Genomic DNA, 16,698 nt, shown 5'->3' on the forward strand with positions numbered 1-16,698 from the left:
ATAAGACTCTCTTAATAAGACTCTCTTAATAAGATTCTCTTTCATTCGTTCTCCTGATGCTCCCTGCAGGTCCAACCAACGTTCTGTTTTGTTATTCCCTTCCCACAAAACCAATTTCTATTCTCACTCCTTTACTGTGCACGCGGTCAGACTGTGGAATTCGTTGCCGGCTGACATCCGAGTTTGCAAGTCTGTTTCTGTTTTTAAATACAAGGTCAAACAATTTTATCTCTCATCAACCGAATGATCATGGTTCTATACTCTTCGCATATACGAGTGTTACTGTATTACTTATAATATTTGCTATGTGTATGTGCTATAATTCTCATGTTGTATTTGTTATTTTAGTTATGTGTTATTTGTTCTACACACACTTATCACTTTTTATTATTATTCTCATAATCCTCTTGCAGGCCTGCTGGAAGAGATTTCTCAAAGAAATAAGCAGTGCCTTTGTACATAATTTTCCTATTACTCTGTACTGTGTCTTGTTTTCTGTGTGTACATAAATAAATAAATAAATAAATAAATAAGAAGAGCTTAACCTCCTCTTCGTTCTTAGTAGTACTTCTACACGTTATTTCTCCATCAAACTGTTCCCGATTCTTCTTTGAAGAGAAGAGGAAACGATTTTGCAATTAAAATTCAATATCCAATCTTAAATGAATATTATGTATACTGAATGTGAATATGAATACTATGGACCCTGGCAACCGCTAAACATCACGTGATCAGTGAACTCATTAACCAAATTATAAACTACAGATAAACAATTTTGGTGTTCAGAAAGAAAAAACAAAATTCATAAAAAAAATTAAAAAGTGTGTGTGTCCGCTCCGACGCACGACTGGAGTTTACTGGATATAAAAAATTAAACGAAACAATACGAGAAATAGTTCTATATTACGACAACACGATACACTACAGATTATTAACAAATTAACGAGACACAAAACAAACGACTAACAAATATATGAAAATACAATAATGAGAGAAACGCGCGATCAGTACGAGGCTTTGTGGCGGACTGCCGGCGCAGCAGCCCGGCGCGCATTTCGTGTGACATGCGCATAACGCATTTCGTGTGACATGCTAGTACGATTTTGGTCCCCATAATTTTCATACCCCGGGCCTATATATGTAAATCGATTCTAAAGGAGTAAACTCCAAAAATCTTGGCTCATTTCAACATATCGACATCCATGACGCATCTCGTGAGATAAACTGCGAAAAGAACCTAAAACAAAATAACGATTCCTTTATCCTTATACGTCGGGGACTTCACCTGCTACACGCGGGAGTCATATAAATACAACCACCCACAACAGTTCGTTACATTCTGTCTCAAGCAGCGAAACCTGACACAAGTAAGTGCTTTATATTAACTTAACATGTCTTCAACACGGTATCGTTATCAACTTTGTTAGTAGTTGTTAAAAGGTTAGTTTTGTGTTAGTATTTGGTAGACAGCGGCTTGGCTCTGGCATTGCTGAAGCCCATGGGCGACGGTAACCACTCACCATTAGGTGGGCCGTATGCTTTACTGCCTACGAAGGCAATAAAAAAAGAACTTAAGAATTTTGAATGTAATACGCATGTTCATTGTCTCCAACAAATACTCGAAGACTATAGCAACAATTTTATTAAGGGGACGGCTGCCGTATCCTTAGCTGATCGTTCGTCCTTGTTTAACAATCATATCAGAGAGAGATAGTAAAATTGTTGGATAAGACTAACATCAGATTCTTTACATTATCTTCTATCTTCTATATATATATAAAAATGAATTGCTGTTCGTTAGTCTCGCTATAACTCGAGAACGGCTGGACCGATTTGGCTAATTTTGGTCTTGAATTATTTGTGGTAGTCCAGAGAAGGTTTAAAAGGTAGATAAATATGAAAATGCTCGGAATTAAATAAAAATCGAACGGATTCCTTTTGTTTGTTTTAGGTTTATTTTACACAAAAGTTTGAGTCTTTTATTTATCGATTGAGGCACTACGAAGTCTGCCGGGTCAGCTAGTATACTAATAAATATTTCGTATTGTTTTAGGTCAAAATGAATTCCAAACTATTATATTTCTTCGCCACGGTCTTGGTGTGTGTCAACGCAGAAGTTTATTCGGAGTACGAAGAAGGGTGAGTAGATCTTTTTAAATACCATCAATAGTCTTATACTTTATTACAAGAGCTAGTCACAAACCCTGCTTCCTTCGCTACATTGTTTGAATGGCTTTTCAGATATCCAATTAGCGGTCATTTCTCAAAGCGACACCCGCGTGACGTCACCTGGGACAAACAAGTGGGAGGAGGGAAGGTCTTCGGCACTCTGGGCCAAAACGATGATGGGCTTTTTGTGAGTATAAAACTTAACAACTCTAGTCATGGGATATACTTCACAATCACTTATAGACATTGTTCGCAGATTACTATTACTATATATTAAATGACCATATAAGGATATAGCCAATATCTTGGCTCTGCTCCTTTTTTTCCTTCCTAACCTAGAACCTAGAAGGTTATGCTAGAGTAAGTGGAAGAGTAGGTAGGTTCACGGAGCTCTAACCTGAGGACGTTGCTAACACTAGCCCTAGTAAGAGCAGTGCTTCGCAGAATCTGCTCTTAGTATTAATCACATGATATGATAATGGAAACGGAATTCTGGTCTGTCTAAGTTGAAATTTAAAAATCCCTCATTTCACGAGCAATAAATCTAAGTAGTTTGAGAAGCCATCGTATTTCGCAACATATGGTTGTCAATGTCCAATCATTGCTTGTCCGTAAGTGGAATTATTAATTTGTTGAATTGGATCGGCTTAAGAATAAGGAGTTTTACTTTCTGCTTCCAAAGCAGAATTAAACAACCCAACAAAAGCAAAATCCTCAAACAACCAACGAATGTTCAATAACCCACATTATCTGTATTCCAGGGTAAAGCTGGTTACAACAGAGAGATCTTCAATGACGACCGCGGCAAACTGACCGGGCAGGCTTACGGCACCAGGGTCCTGGGATCTGCAGGGGACAGTACAAACTACGGTGGACGTCTAGACTGGGCCAATAAGAATGCAGAAGCTGCTATTGATATAAATAGACAGATCGGAGGCAGATCTGGAGTGAGTATAGAATTGTCAAATGATTGAACTAATGATTGCATAGCAATAGATAGGACGTTGATTTTGGATACATGTTCCTACCCTATTACCAGTGAAGAAGTAGAAGAAGCTGCTTAGAAGCTTAAGGAGAAAGTAATATTAGCGACAAACAGTGCGAAATCCATGGTAATTTCTCTGGAAGTCTAAAGTCCTTGTATCATTTGGATATCATAGACTATTACCGTGTAAGATCATCCATATCATCTGAATTGATCTTCCGAGGTAAATCGATTTTGTTAAGCTATGAAGTCTTCTGAAGTTGTCTTCACTAATGTCGGTATTCAGAATCGTCGTGCGTTAAAGACATGGCGTTTGGTATACTTGTCCCAGATGATGCGATTACACCAGTGCCGAAATCCTAAGGCTTGACCTATGTATTTTATTAAAAAATTACCTATTTATCACTTGTTCACGAACGAATCTCACCATGGAGGAAGTAACGTATTGTAATAAAAATTAAAGATGCGACTTTAAATCCCTAATGATCATTCGTTGTGGCATGTATTGTGAATATCTACGTGTAGGTACAACCTTAATTTTAGTTAGAAATAGTTGGGTATTGCTGAGGGTGGAACATAGAACAAGGAAAAGCTGCTAGACAAACAATTTAGGTTTCAACTACTTGTATTAGGGTGTAGGTTGTATTAGGTAGCATTTACCTTGTAATTTTCATGAGGCCCTGGAAAAACTTAAAACCTAAATGGCCCGTGAGCTCATCTGTCTATCCATAGAATCCAAATCCGCAACTACTAACTCATTTTTTCCCTCACAGATGACAGCAACGGGCTCAGGAGTGTGGGATCTTGACAAGAACACCCGCTTCTCAGCCGGCGGTATGGTCTCGAAGGAATTCGGTCACAGAAGACCAGACGTCGGCGTCCAGGCAGAGTTCCGCCATGATTGGTGATCCAGAAGATCCCATCAAGACATAATAGATCTAAACAATAATCTTTTGCCAAAGAAATCGATACTTTCACTCTGCATTTTTTTAAATTACTAAGAACTGAATCAAATTTTAGAATTATTATAATTAAAGTTATATATTTTAGTCATAAATTATTTGGATAATGTAAGTAAATAGATATAGCTACAGTATTCTACTTTACTTGTACTTTTAATAAAACAAATTGAATTCAATGGATATAGTAATTTGTTTTTAAACACTTTCTCTATTTTACCCTTAACAAAACAAACAAGATGCTGAGAAACCTAAATGATTTCTTTCTAAAGAAATAATTTAGTACGAAGAGGTAGTTGCCAGTTTTCCGCCTACGCGTCATAGGTGGAAGCCAGGACATGTTGAAGTTGAATAAACTAAGACCCGTATTTTCTTTACCGAGCTTTTTGGTCGGGGTCAGTGTTTTCTGATTGTGCGCTTTAGCTAGTTCGATACTCCAACTACACTTGGCTTGCCGCTCGCCCCCAGTCGGATCATCAATAGAGACCGTCTCCTACATGGGCCAGAGCGGGGCGTAGGAGCTCCTCCTGCCCCCAACAAGTAAGTGCTGATAGCCAGAATACATGGCTTAGCGCTAGACGCCTTCAGCTCTAACACTAGGAGCAGGCTTAGGGACCCCGGTAACCGTACTCGTTGAACTCGACAAATAATGCGACTTAACCGATGCATACTTCCAAGATTACGTAATAATATCCTGTAAAAAGGAATCCGCAAAGATTATGAATTTAAGGAATGACTGTTGGAAGCATTTCTAAGTATGTTATCTTTAAATACTTAGTCTGGCCATAAATACTGTTACAATTACAATAAACAAAATATTACATTTGAATTTGGAATCTGTCATTTTTATATGATTGCTCCTTGAGTTTTCTCATTTTGGCGCCAATATATTGTACAATATTTTGCGATATTAAAATGGGGTGGGGTGATAAAGAGAACCGAATCGCTGTGATTGCATTACACAAAGTAGGTGTGGAGCCAAATGCAATTTTTAAAACTCTCCATACGCTTGGTATTAGCAAAATGTTTGTATACCGTGCTATTAATAGGTGCCACGAGACCTCCTCTGTTTGTGACAGAAAAGATCTGGCCGTCCACGTAGTGTTCGTACGAAAAAGGTGATCAAAGCAGTAAGGGAAAGAATTCGAAGAAATCCTGTTCGAAAGCAAAAGATATTATCTCGGGAGATGAAAATAGCACCTAGAACCATGTCGCGTATTTTAAAAGATGACTTAGGACTTGCAGCCTATAAGAGACGTACTGATCGTTTCTTAACTGATAATTTAAAAGAAAATAGGGTGGTAAAATCGGAACTACTGAAGCGGTACGCAAAGGGAGGTCATAGAAAAATTTCGTTTAAGGATTAGAATTTTTTTACAATTGAGCAACATTTTAACAAACAAAATGACCGTATTTATGCTCAAAGTTCTAAGGAAGCTAAGTCGACAGAGTGCAACGTGGGCACTATCCGACTTCAGTGATGGTTTGGTGGGGTATTAGCCATGAAGGAGTGACTGAACCATACTTTTGTGAAAAAGGTATCAAAACATCGGCACAAGTGTATCAAGATACCATTCTTGATAAGGTAGTAAAGCCCCTTAACAACACCATGTTGAATAATCAAGAATGGTCCTTCCAGCAAGACTCGGTGCCAGGTCATAAAGCTCGGTCTACGCAGTCTTGGTTGGAAACGAATGTTTCGGACTTCATCAGAGCTGAAGACTGGCCGTCGTCTAGTCCCGATCTTAATCCGCTGGAAAATGATTTATGGTCAGTTTTAGAGAGTACGGCTTGCTCTAAACGCCATGATAATTTGGAGTCCCTAAAACAATCCGTAAGATTGGCAGTGAAAAAATTTCCCATGGAAAGAGTGCGTGCTTCTATTGATAGCGGGCCTCAACGTTTAAAGGACTGTATTGCAGCCAATGGAGACCACTTCGAATAAGCTTTTTATAGTTTAAATTGTTTTATATTTATAATGTATTAAACTAACACACTGTAAAAGTAATAAATGTTATTTGCAAAAGATTTTTTTTTTCCTTTGTCTCAGTATTTATGGCAAGACTAGGTATAAAAATGAATTGCTGTTCGTTAATCTCGCTAAAACTCGAGAACGGCTGGACCGATTTGGCTACATAAGCCGGGCAAAACGAAAAACGAAACCACTAGTTACTGTCCGATTAGTCTCCTCCCAGCGATAGGCAAAATTTACGAACGGCTCCTTCGAAATTGCCTCTGGGACTTCGTTACCGCGAATTAAATTCTAATAGACGAGCAGTTTGGATTCCGCACTAAGCACTCGTGCATACAACAAGTGCACCGCCTCACGGAGCACATCTTAATAGGGCTAAATAGACGTAAGCAAATCCCGACCCAATCCCGAAGGCGTTCGACACAGTATGGCACAACAGTTTGATCTACAACCTGTACAACATGGGAGTGCCAGCAGACTCGTGCTCATCATACGAGACTTCTTGTCGAACCGCTCGTTTCAATATCGAGTAGAGGGAACTCGCTCTCGCCCCCGTCATCTAACTGCCGGAGTCCCGCAAGGCTCCGCGCTCTCCCCGTTATTATTTAATTTTAGTTTATATATAAATGATATACCCCGGTCTCCGGAGACCCATCTAGCGCTCTTCGCCGATGACACGGCTATCTACTACTCGTGTAGGAAGATGTCATTGTTGCATTGGTGACTCCAGATCGCAGTAACTACCATGGGCCAGTGGTTCCGGAAGTGGCGCATCGACATCAACCCCACGAAAAGCACAGCGGTGCTCTTCAAAAGGGGTCGCCCTCCGAATACCACTTCGAGCATCCCACTCCCTAACAGGCGCGCAAACACCTCCGCCGTTAGCCCCATCACTCTCTTTGGCCAGCCCATACCGTGAGCCTTGAAGGTCAAATAAAGGCGATCCGTTCGCTGTTTCGCTTCGAGTAGTTCCGATTACTAACTCACTGCGTTTTTTTTTTTTTTTTATGATTGAAAGATTACTGGTGGCCCGGAGGCCTTTCCAGTTTCCCCAGGACAGGTGGGCGAGCAAAGGCTCAGCCAGGAGGGAGTGACTGCGTGCCAACTCTGCAACGCTTTTATAGTTGAGACGAAATCCCTAGAATCGTCGAGAATATTCTACATAAGTCTAGTATTCTGTGTTTCCGATAGATGACGTTGTACTTCTCGAGCGTTCTAGATGCTACTAGATCCTTCGATATTCGTTCGGCTATTCGGCGATAGATGGCGTTACTCTTACTGGTGTAACACTATTATGAATAAGACGTATATAGGCTTACGCCCAGCTATTAAGAAAGTACTGAACTTAGAATATTCTAAACTTACTTTTATATCAAAAAATTAATATAAAATACATTTATATCATTGTAATGTCCGTTTTATTTGGTATTAGTATCGACAATTCAATGGTACGAGGGCTGCGCTAAAAGTATCGGGAATGGAATATTTCCACTGTTCCTGTCATATTAAAATCTTTTTAATTGAAAACTCCTTGGTTTTAAAAATCGAATACCATTTATTTATTTAAAAAAAGATTCTCGGTCTTGTCACGAGGTTTTGTCAAACTTGTTTAGTCGTTGAGAAAATGGAATTGACTCGAGAAAATTCAAGAGCGATGATTTATTATGACTTTCGAAGTGGTTTAACACAAAAACAGTGTGATGACCGGATGATTTCTGCATTTGGTGATGAAGCCCCATCCAAAACCACAATTTATCGCTGGTTTGCTGAGTTTCAACGTGGACGTGTCAAGCTCAGTGATAATACCCGTCAAGGTCGTCCAAAAACTGCAGTCACCCAAGAAAACGTTGATGCTGTGCGTAAGCTGATTGAGGAAGATCGACATGTGACATACCGCGAAATTCAGGCAACTTTATACATTGGCATGAGTCAAATACAAATAATCTTGCATGAACAATTAGGTGTAAAAAAGTTGTTTTCCCGATGGATACCGCATTCGCTCTGTGAAGAGCAAAAAGCGGCTCGCGTTACTTGGTGCGTCAGAACTCTCGAAAGATTCCACGCAGGATCCTCAAATGCTGTATACAACATTGTATCAGGTGACGAATCCTGGATGTACGCGTACGAACCCGAAACAAAAAAACCAGTCACGAGTTTGGGTGTTCGAAAATGAGTTAAAGCCAACAAAAATTGTTCGTTCACGGAGTGTTGCAAAAAAAATGGTGGCCACGTTTGTCTCCAAAACCGGCCATGTTACGACTATTCCTCTTGAGGGACAAAGAACGGTTAATGCAGAATGGTATGCTAGCATTTGTTTGCCACAGGTCGTTTCTGAACTCCGTAAAGAGAACTGCAACCGCCGCATCATCCTCCATCACGACAATGCGAGTTCTCACACCGCGCACAGAACAAAAGAGTTTTTAGAGCAAGAAAACATAGAATTATTAGACCATCCGCCGTACAGCCCCGACCTAAGCCCTAATTATTTCTATACTTTCCCTAAAATAAAGAATAAATTGCGTGGACAGAGATTTTCATCACCTGAAGAAGCTGTGGACGCCTACAAAACGGCCATTTTGGAGACCCCAACTTCCGAATGGAATGGTTGCTTCAATGATTGGTTCCATCGTATGGAAAAATGTGTCAAATTTCGCGGAGAATACTTCGAAAAGCAATAAATACATTTTTAAATAGTAATGTTGTGTCACTTCGTTAATTCCCGAAATTTTCAGTGCCGCCTATGTATTTAATTGAACTTCAATTATGTTTATTGTTTCCCTATCCCATTTAAATAGCTGGAGAAGTTTTTTTTGACAAGATTTCTTTTTTTTTCAAATTTTAAACTTTAAATTACTCTCCAGCCGACTTAAGCTAATAGGTGTATGGCTCTAATAAAGAATGAAAAAAAACATAAAAAACTCCTGTGAAATTGAAAAAATGGCGCTTAAACCAAATAGGCTTTCACCCCTCGATTTAATTAATGAATAAACTAGTCACATTTCTTATCGCATGTTCATGTTATTGTAATGATTATAAATTCAACGTAACGTCGGGACGGTGTTGTCCGCGATGAATCGTATTCAAGAATTCAATAACTGTTCCCGATTCTTCTTTGAAGAGAAGAAGAAACGATTTTACAATTAAAATTCAATCTCCAATACCATTCCGACGCTTAAATGAATATTATAGTCCCTAGGAACCGCTTTACATCACGTGATCAGTGAACTCATTAACCAAATTATAAACTACAGATAAACAATTTTGGTGTTCAGAAAGAAAAAACAAAATTCATTAAAAAAATTCTTGGCTCATTTCAACATATCGACATCCATGACGCATCTCGTGAGATAAACTGCGAAAAGAACCTAAAATGAAATAGCGATTCCTTTATCCTCATACGTCGGGGACTTCACCTGCTACACGCGGGAGTCATATAAATACAACCACCCACAACAGTTCGCTACATTCTGTCTCAAGCAGCGAAACCTGACACAAGTAAGTGCTTTATATTAACTTAACATGTCTTCAACGCGGTATCGTTATCAACTTTGTTAGTATTTGTTAAAAGGTTAGTGTCGTGTTAGTATTTGGTAGACAGCGGCTTGGCTCTGGCATTGCTGAAGCCCATGGACGACGGTACCCACTTACCATCAGGTGGGCCGTATGCTTGTCTGTCTACAAAGGCAATAAAAAAAGACACTTAATTTTTTTAAATGTAATACGCATGTTCATTGTCTCCAACAAATACTCGAAGACTATAGCAACAATTTTATTAAGGTGACGGCTGCCGTATCCTTGGCTGATCGTTCGTCCTTGTTTAACAATCATATCAGAGAGAGATAGTAAAATTGTTGGATAAACCTAACATCAGATTTTTTGGCTTTACCTTCTATCTTCTTTAAATATATAAAAATGAATTGCTGTTCGTTAGTCCTGCTAAAACTCGAGAGCGGCTGGACCGATTTGGCTAATTTTGGTCTTGAATTATATGTGGTAGTCCAGAGAAGGTTTAAAAGGTAGATAAATATGAAAATGCTCGGAATAAAATCGGACGGATTCATTTTGTTTGTTTCAAGTTTATTTTACACAAAAGTTTGGGTCTTTTATTTATCGATTGAGGCACTACGAAGTCTGCCGGGTCAGCTAGTATACTAATAAATATTTCGTATTGTTTTAGGTCAAAATGAATTCCAAACTATTATATTTCTTCGCCACTGTCCTGGTGTGTGTCAACGCAGAAGCTTATTCGGAGTACGAAGAAGGGTGAGTAGATCTTTTTAAATACCATCAATAGTCTTATACTTTATTACAAGAGTTAGTCACAAACCCTGCATCCTTCGCTACATTGTTTGAATGGCTTTTCAGATATCCAATTAGCGGTCATTTCTCAAAGCGACACCCGCGTGACGTCACCTGGGACAAACAAGTGGGAGGAGGGAAGGTCTTCGGCACTCTGGGCCAAAACGATGATGGGCTTTTTGTGAGTATAAAACTTAACAACTCTCGTAACGGGATATACTTCACAATCACCTATGGACATTGTTCGCCGATTACTAATACTATATATTAAATGACCATATAAGGATATAGCCAGTACTTGGCTCTGCTCCTTTTGTCCTAGCTAAGCTGGTAACCTAGAAGGTTATACTAGAGTAGGCGGGTGAGTAGGTGAGCTCTAGCCTGAGGACGTTGCTAACACTAGCCCTAGTAAGAGCAGTGCTTCGCAGAATCTGCTCCTAGTATTAATTACGTGATATGATAATGGAAACGGAATTCCGGTCTGTCTAAGTTGAAATTTAAAAATTCCTCATTTCACGAGCAACCCCGATTTCGTTACATCAATGAATCTAAATAGTTCGAGAAGCCATTGTATTTCGCAACATATGGTTGTCAATACCCAGTCATTACTTCTCCGTAAGTGGAATTCTTAATTTTTGAATTGGACCGGCTTAATCATAAGGAGTTTTGCTTTCTATTTCCAAAAGCAGAACTAAACGACCCAATAAAAGCAGAATCCTCAAACAGCCAACGAATGTTCAATAACCCACATTATATGTATTCCAGGGTAAAGCTGGTTACAACAGAGAGATCTTCAATGACGACCGCGGCAAACTGACCGGGCAGGCTTACGGCACCAGGGTCCTGGGATCTGCAGGGGACAGTACAAACTACGGTGGACGTCTAGACTGGGCCAATAAGAATGCAGAAGCTGCTATTGATATAAATAGACAGATCGGAGGCAGATCTGGAGTGAGTATAGAATTGTCAAATGATTGAACTAATGATTGCATAGCAATAGATAGGACATTGATTTTGGATACATGTTCCTACCCTATTACCAGCGAAGAAGTAGAAGAAGCTGCTTAGAAGCTTAAGGAGAAAGTAATATTAGCGACAGTGCGAAATCCATGGTAATTTCTCTGGAAGTCTAAAGTCCTTGTATCATTTGGATATCATAGACTATTACCGTGTAAGATCATCCATATCATCTTCCGAGGTAAATCGATTTTGTTAAGCTATGAAGTCTTCTGAAGTTGTCTTCACTAATGTCAGTATTCAGAATCGTCGTGCCTTAAAGACATGGCATTTGGTATACTTGTCCCAGATGATGCGATTACACCAGTGCCGAAATCCTAAGGCTTGACCTATGTATTTTATTAAAAAAATACCTATTTATCACTTGTTCACGAACGAATCTCACCATGGAGGAAGTAACGTATTGTAATAAAAATTAAAGATGCGACTTTAAATCCCTAATGATCATTCGCTGTGGCATGTATTGTGAATATCTACGTGTAGGTACAACCTTAATTTTAGTTAGAAATAGTTGGGTATTGCTGAGGGTGGAACATAGAACAAGGAAAAGCTGCTAGACAAACAATTTAGGTTTCAACTACTTGTATTAGGGTGTAGGTTGTATTAGGTAGCATTTACCTTGTAATGTTCATGAGTTCCTGGAAAAACTTAAAAACTAAATGGCCCGTGAGCTCATCTGCCTATCTATAGAATCCAAATCCGCAACTACTAACTCAATTTTTTCCCCTCACAGATGACAGCAACGGGCTCAGGAGTGTGGGATCTTGACAAGAACACACGCTTCTCAGCCGGCGGTATGGTCTCGAAGGAATTCGGTCACAGAAGACCAGACGTCGGCGTCCAGGCAGAGTTCCGCCATGATTGGTGATCAAGAATATCCCTTCAAGACATCATAGATCTAAACAATAATCTTTTGCCAAAGAAATCGATACTTTCACTCTGCATTTTTTTAAAGTTACTAATAACTGAATCGAATTTTAGAATGATTATAATTAACGTTATATAATTTACTCATAAATTATTTAGATAATGTAAGTAAATAGATATAGCTACAGTATTCTACTTTACTTGTACTTTTAATAAAACAAATTGAATTCAATGGATATAGTAATTTTTTTTAAACACTTTCTCTATTTCACCCTTCAGTATGTAGTTACATAATATTTAACAGACTTTGAGCTTACGTTTCAAGGTGGATGAAGAGACCCACGCTCTAATTCATCGGATGGTTGCCAAACTCGACTACCCCATCTCCCGTACTCTCCCAACTCGACAATAGTCACTCATCTCCTGGAAGCTCAAGACTAGTGGGACTACTCACGGTACTGACGCAGTAGTCAAGCTCAACCGCCAACTTTTTTTTTTTATTTTTTATTCCTTCGATGTGTGTACGAGCTCACAGCCCACCTGATGTTAAGTGGTTACTGGAGCCCATAGACATCTACAACGTAAATGCGCCACACACCTTGAGATATAGTTCTAAGGTCTCAGTATAGTCACAACGGCTGCCCCACCCTTCAAACCGAAACGCATTACTGCTTCACGGCAGAAATAGGCGGAGCGGTGGTACCTACCCGTGCGGACTCACAAGAGGTCCTACCACCAGTAATTACGCAAATTATAATTTTGCGGGTTTCATTTTTATTACACGATGTTATTCCTTCACCGTGGAAGTCAATCGTGAACATTTGTTGAGTACGTATTTCATTAGAAAAATTGGTACCTGCCTGCGGGATTCGAACACCGGTGCATCGCTTCAACACGAATGCACCGGACGTCTTATCCGTTAGGCCACGACGACCACAAAACCACAAACCACGACTTCAAACAGCTCAAACACTCCAACAGCTATATACTATAGTTTTTGTTAATTTGTGGAGGAGATTACGGCCCTCCTGGTGTTAAGTAGTTACTGGAGCTAATAGGTATCAACAACACAAATGCCACCACCCAACTTGCGACACGAGTTCTAAGGCCTCAGTTTTTACAGTACAACGGCTGCCCCACCCTTCAAACCGAAAAGCATTCTGCTTCACGGCAGAAATAGGCAGGTTGGTAGTATTACTTACCCGTTCGAACTCATGAAACGTCCTACCACCAGTAATTACGTAAATAAGAATATTGCCGAATTTGATTTTTATTACACGACTAGCGGCCCGCCCCGGCTTCGCTTGGGAAGCAGCGCACGCGATGTAAAGAATTTTAGATAATTTTTTTACACATTGGGTTACATTATTGGAGTTTCAGTAAGGATCCCAATTTTTTTTTAAATATAATAAATATAGTCTATGTCACCCGGGGATAGCGTAGCTTTCCAACAGTGAAAGAATTTTTTTAAATCGGTTCAGTAGTTTCGGAGACTATTCAATACAAACAAACAAACAAATCTTTCCTCTTTATAATATTAGTATAGATGATATTCCTTCAGCGTGGAAGTCTATCATGAACATTTGCCAAGTACGTATTTCATTAGAAGAATTGGTACCTGCCTGCGCTAATTGAAAAGTAGCACAGTTGCATCGCTTGATATGAATGCGACGACTTCAAATTAAAGCCAACGACGGGTGGTGTTCTCAGGCGGTCGCCCATCCGAGTACTGACCACGCCCGCCGTTGCTTAACTTCGGTGATCGGTCGATAACCAGTATTTTCAATGCGGTACGAACGTCGGCACCTACGGATATTTTTGGCACGACCTTCTGTCTCGGAAGAGAGTGATTTAGCGGTGGCGAAGATTAAAGTAGAAAGTTGCTTCTACCCTAAGATCAGCAAATACCTGAATCGCTCGGTTGGAGATCTACCCTTTCGCAGAAGTCACCTTATAGAACGTAAGTTTGTATATTAATATAAATTCAAAACAATAGATGCGTGTGATTGATATCTATATGTGAGAATACGCGTCTTATGTTGAATTAAATTCAATTAAAATTTAATTTGTTCCAGACCCCAGTAATATGAATACATTAGTAGTCCGAACATTTATAAACACAAGTTTCAGCCACCATTTATCTTGACATATAATATAACGTATATGTGTTTATATGTTGTAGTCTGTGTGTGTCGTGCAAACAACGGGACATGCGGCGAGCACGGATCTAGGACACAGAATCTCACGTATTTGTCTAAGTACTGGATGCAGAAACAACTACTTAATTTTAATTAGATTTAATAATACAAATTTTTCTCCTACCTACGCCGAAAGTTCGGTCTTCCTCCCGCTGTACAGGGAAGAAAGTGTAACTTTTCTTCCCTGGGGACTGACAAGTGCGCATGCGCGTTAGTGTCTATGTCTGCTCTCACCATTGTTGCGCTCGGGTAATTTGCAATATTGTGTTTAGTGTAAAAGTGAAATAAACAAAAGGCAATAAAATTTAATAGTAAAGTAATTAAACAAAGGTTAGTTCATCAGACAATTCTTATTCAATTAGTAGTAGTTTATTTAAAAATTAAAAAACAGTTAAATTGTTTTTTATACCCCCTGCCAGGGCTTCGCCCCTGAACCCCACCGGGGTTTTGCCCCTGTTCCCCGGCTCGATACTCCACGAACTTTCGGCCTGGTAGGAGAAAAAATAGTATGTGCACCGCGGGAAAAAAGTAGGACATCTCATCCTGCGTGTTTGCCATCACGCATGTTTTACACGCGGGAGGAAATATCCTACTTTTCTCCCTTAGTGCACAATATACTATTTTAAAAACTAAAGAGTTTTAAATGTTTTAAAACTGGTGGTAGGACCTCTTGTGAGTCCGCACGGGTAGGTACCACCACCCTGCCTATTTCTGCCGTGAAACAGTAATGCGTTTCGGTTTGAAGGGTGGGGCAGCCGTTGTAACTATACTGAGACCTTAGAAATTATATCTCAAGGTGGGTGGCGCATTTACGTTGTAGATTTCTATGGGCTTCAGTAACCACTTAACACCAGGTGGGCTGTGAACACGTCCACCCATTTAAGCAATAAAAAAACTTGAAAAATCATCACAAACGACCTCTTCTCTTTTTTTCCTACCTAAGCTGATGGTCTTGAGAGACCATTTCAGCGTAGCCTTAATTAGGTGAGCTCACGGGGCGCAAACCTGACGCCATTGCTAACCCTAGCAAGAGCACTTCGCAGAATCTACCACCGGATCGGAAACTGATGACTTCAACGATGAAGGTAAAGCATCGTGTAGCAAAAAGCTAATCCGCAAAAAGTCTGCTTGCCTAATTACTATACTGTTGAGATATACTTTAAGTGGCACTAGGCGATCCGTGTGAGTACGTAGACCCGTCTAAGCAATTAAAAAAAAAAAAATTACATGTGTGCAATTCACACGTGGTAGAAGTGAAACCTTCCAAAATTAAAATAGAATTATCCTAAACGTCTTAAGTATATGTAAAATTTTGTCATTAGTAAATAATTGTAAGGTAGCGCCCTCTGTTTCGAACTGCTCTGGGGTAGACCGGTGATGTATAAAATAAAAGAGTGGACTGTATTATTTGGTAAGTTTATAAAAAGAGCAAAACAAGACGAAAACAAGTAAGTGTCGCGGGCGGCGTTGCTGCACGAAGTGACGAAGCCGGTGTCAATCCGCTACCCCGCGCCGCTGTCCTCCTCCCGGCGCCCGCGCCGCGCGATCGTCGATGTCCGTGCATCGACACCCTCTGTGAATTGATATTTAAATTTCACGTATAATCCTAAATTAAAATTCACTACAAGAGCTTTCATACACACGTTCGTATTAAAAAATCTCACAGATGGCGCTGTATTAAATAGTATGTATATTTCTGTCTCATTCTTTGCTGGCTTCATCCTACACATTTTTGTATTTGCGTCTCTTACCTGTCGTTTTTTCCGTTGCATCCGGTTTGAAATCACAACGAGTCTAAAGAAGTTTTCACTTCAAAAAGAATATTAAATCTCAATTGAGTTTTCTGCAAGCGGTACGCTCGTTTTGCATTACCTACCTCTCTGAGAGGATTGCTTTTTAGGAACAAATAAATAGTTTTACGAGATATATTCAATTAGACGAAACCGGTGTATCGATTTTTGCTAACTACGAAATTGGCGTGTTATATAATAATATGTAAACTTAAATATTGCTTGATGAAATCTTTTGGAACGAATTTCCTTATGGGACAATGCGGAGGGGTACCATAACCGGTAAAAAACGTCCGTAACGTAATATTTTTATTAGTAATGCACACAGTGTACGACTTAACTTTGTAATAACGTACTAAAAGTAACACATTTTAATTAAATATTTTTTATAAATCATCGTGAATAAAATAAAGTTGATAACTTTGTAAAGTAGTATTTTATT

At 39.4% G+C, this 16,698-nt stretch overlaps 2 protein-coding genes and 1 long non-coding RNA gene across 4 annotated transcripts in view; 2 read left to right on the forward strand and 1 right to left on the reverse strand.

Moving 5' to 3' along the window:
- LOC149499730 (uncharacterized) overlaps positions 1-16,698 on the reverse strand; it is a 255,114-nt gene that overhangs the window by 159,322 nt on the left and 79,094 nt on the right. The gene's annotated exons all lie outside the window — the stretch shown is intronic.
- glv4-like (gloverin 4-like) lies at positions 1,240-4,296 on the forward strand. 2 transcript variants are annotated; one of them, XM_089739052.1, is made up of 5 exons: positions 1,240-1,367; positions 2,054-2,139; positions 2,242-2,356; positions 2,931-3,116; positions 3,928-4,296. In XM_089739052.1, exons 2-5 carry the CDS (start codon positions 2,060-2,062, stop codon positions 4,060-4,062), a joined length of 516 nt encoding a protein of 171 aa, XP_089595178.1. In that variant the 5' UTR covers positions 1,240-1,367; positions 2,054-2,059; the 3' UTR covers positions 4,063-4,296. The 2 variants fall into 2 exon arrangements, with proteins under 2 accessions (XP_089595178.1, XP_089595179.1); XM_089739053.1 differs by having other exon boundaries at positions 1,308-1,440.
- On the forward strand, positions 9,545-12,502 carry LOC114246844 (gloverin-like). The gene is made up of 5 exons (XM_089739061.1): positions 9,545-9,580; positions 10,263-10,348; positions 10,451-10,565; positions 11,150-11,335; positions 12,135-12,502. Exons 2-5 carry the CDS (start codon positions 10,269-10,271, stop codon positions 12,267-12,269), a joined length of 516 nt encoding a protein of 171 aa, XP_089595187.1. The 5' UTR covers positions 9,545-9,580; positions 10,263-10,268; the 3' UTR covers positions 12,270-12,502.

This window comes from Bombyx mandarina, chromosome 28 (genome assembly GCF_030267445.1).
Source record: "Bombyx mandarina strain Sakado chromosome 28, ASM3026744v2".
Taxonomy (NCBI): Eukaryota; Metazoa; Arthropoda; class Insecta; order Lepidoptera; family Bombycidae; genus Bombyx; species Bombyx mandarina.

What these genes read in the sequence shown, in the direction of transcription:
- glv4-like (XM_089739052.1), top strand. Translation starts at nt 2,060, where the DNA reads ATGAATTCCAAACTATTATATTTCTTCGCCACGGTCTTGGTGTGTGTC. An exon ending in AAAACGATGATGGGCTTTTT is followed by an intron (nt 2,357 to 2,930) that starts GTGAGTATAAAA and finishes TCTGTATTCCAG; the next exon opens with GGTAAAGCTGGTTACAACAG. An exon ending in AGATCGGAGGCAGATCTGGA is followed by an intron (nt 3,117 to 3,927) that starts GTGAGTATAGAA and finishes TTTCCCTCACAG; the next exon opens with ATGACAGCAACGGGCTCAGG.
- LOC114246844 (XM_089739061.1), top strand. Translation starts at nt 10,269, where the DNA reads ATGAATTCCAAACTATTATATTTCTTCGCCACTGTCCTGGTGTGTGTC. An exon ending in AAAACGATGATGGGCTTTTT is followed by an intron (nt 10,566 to 11,149) that starts GTGAGTATAAAA and finishes TATGTATTCCAG; the next exon opens with GGTAAAGCTGGTTACAACAG. An exon ending in AGATCGGAGGCAGATCTGGA is followed by an intron (nt 11,336 to 12,134) that starts GTGAGTATAGAA and finishes TTCCCCTCACAG; the next exon opens with ATGACAGCAACGGGCTCAGG.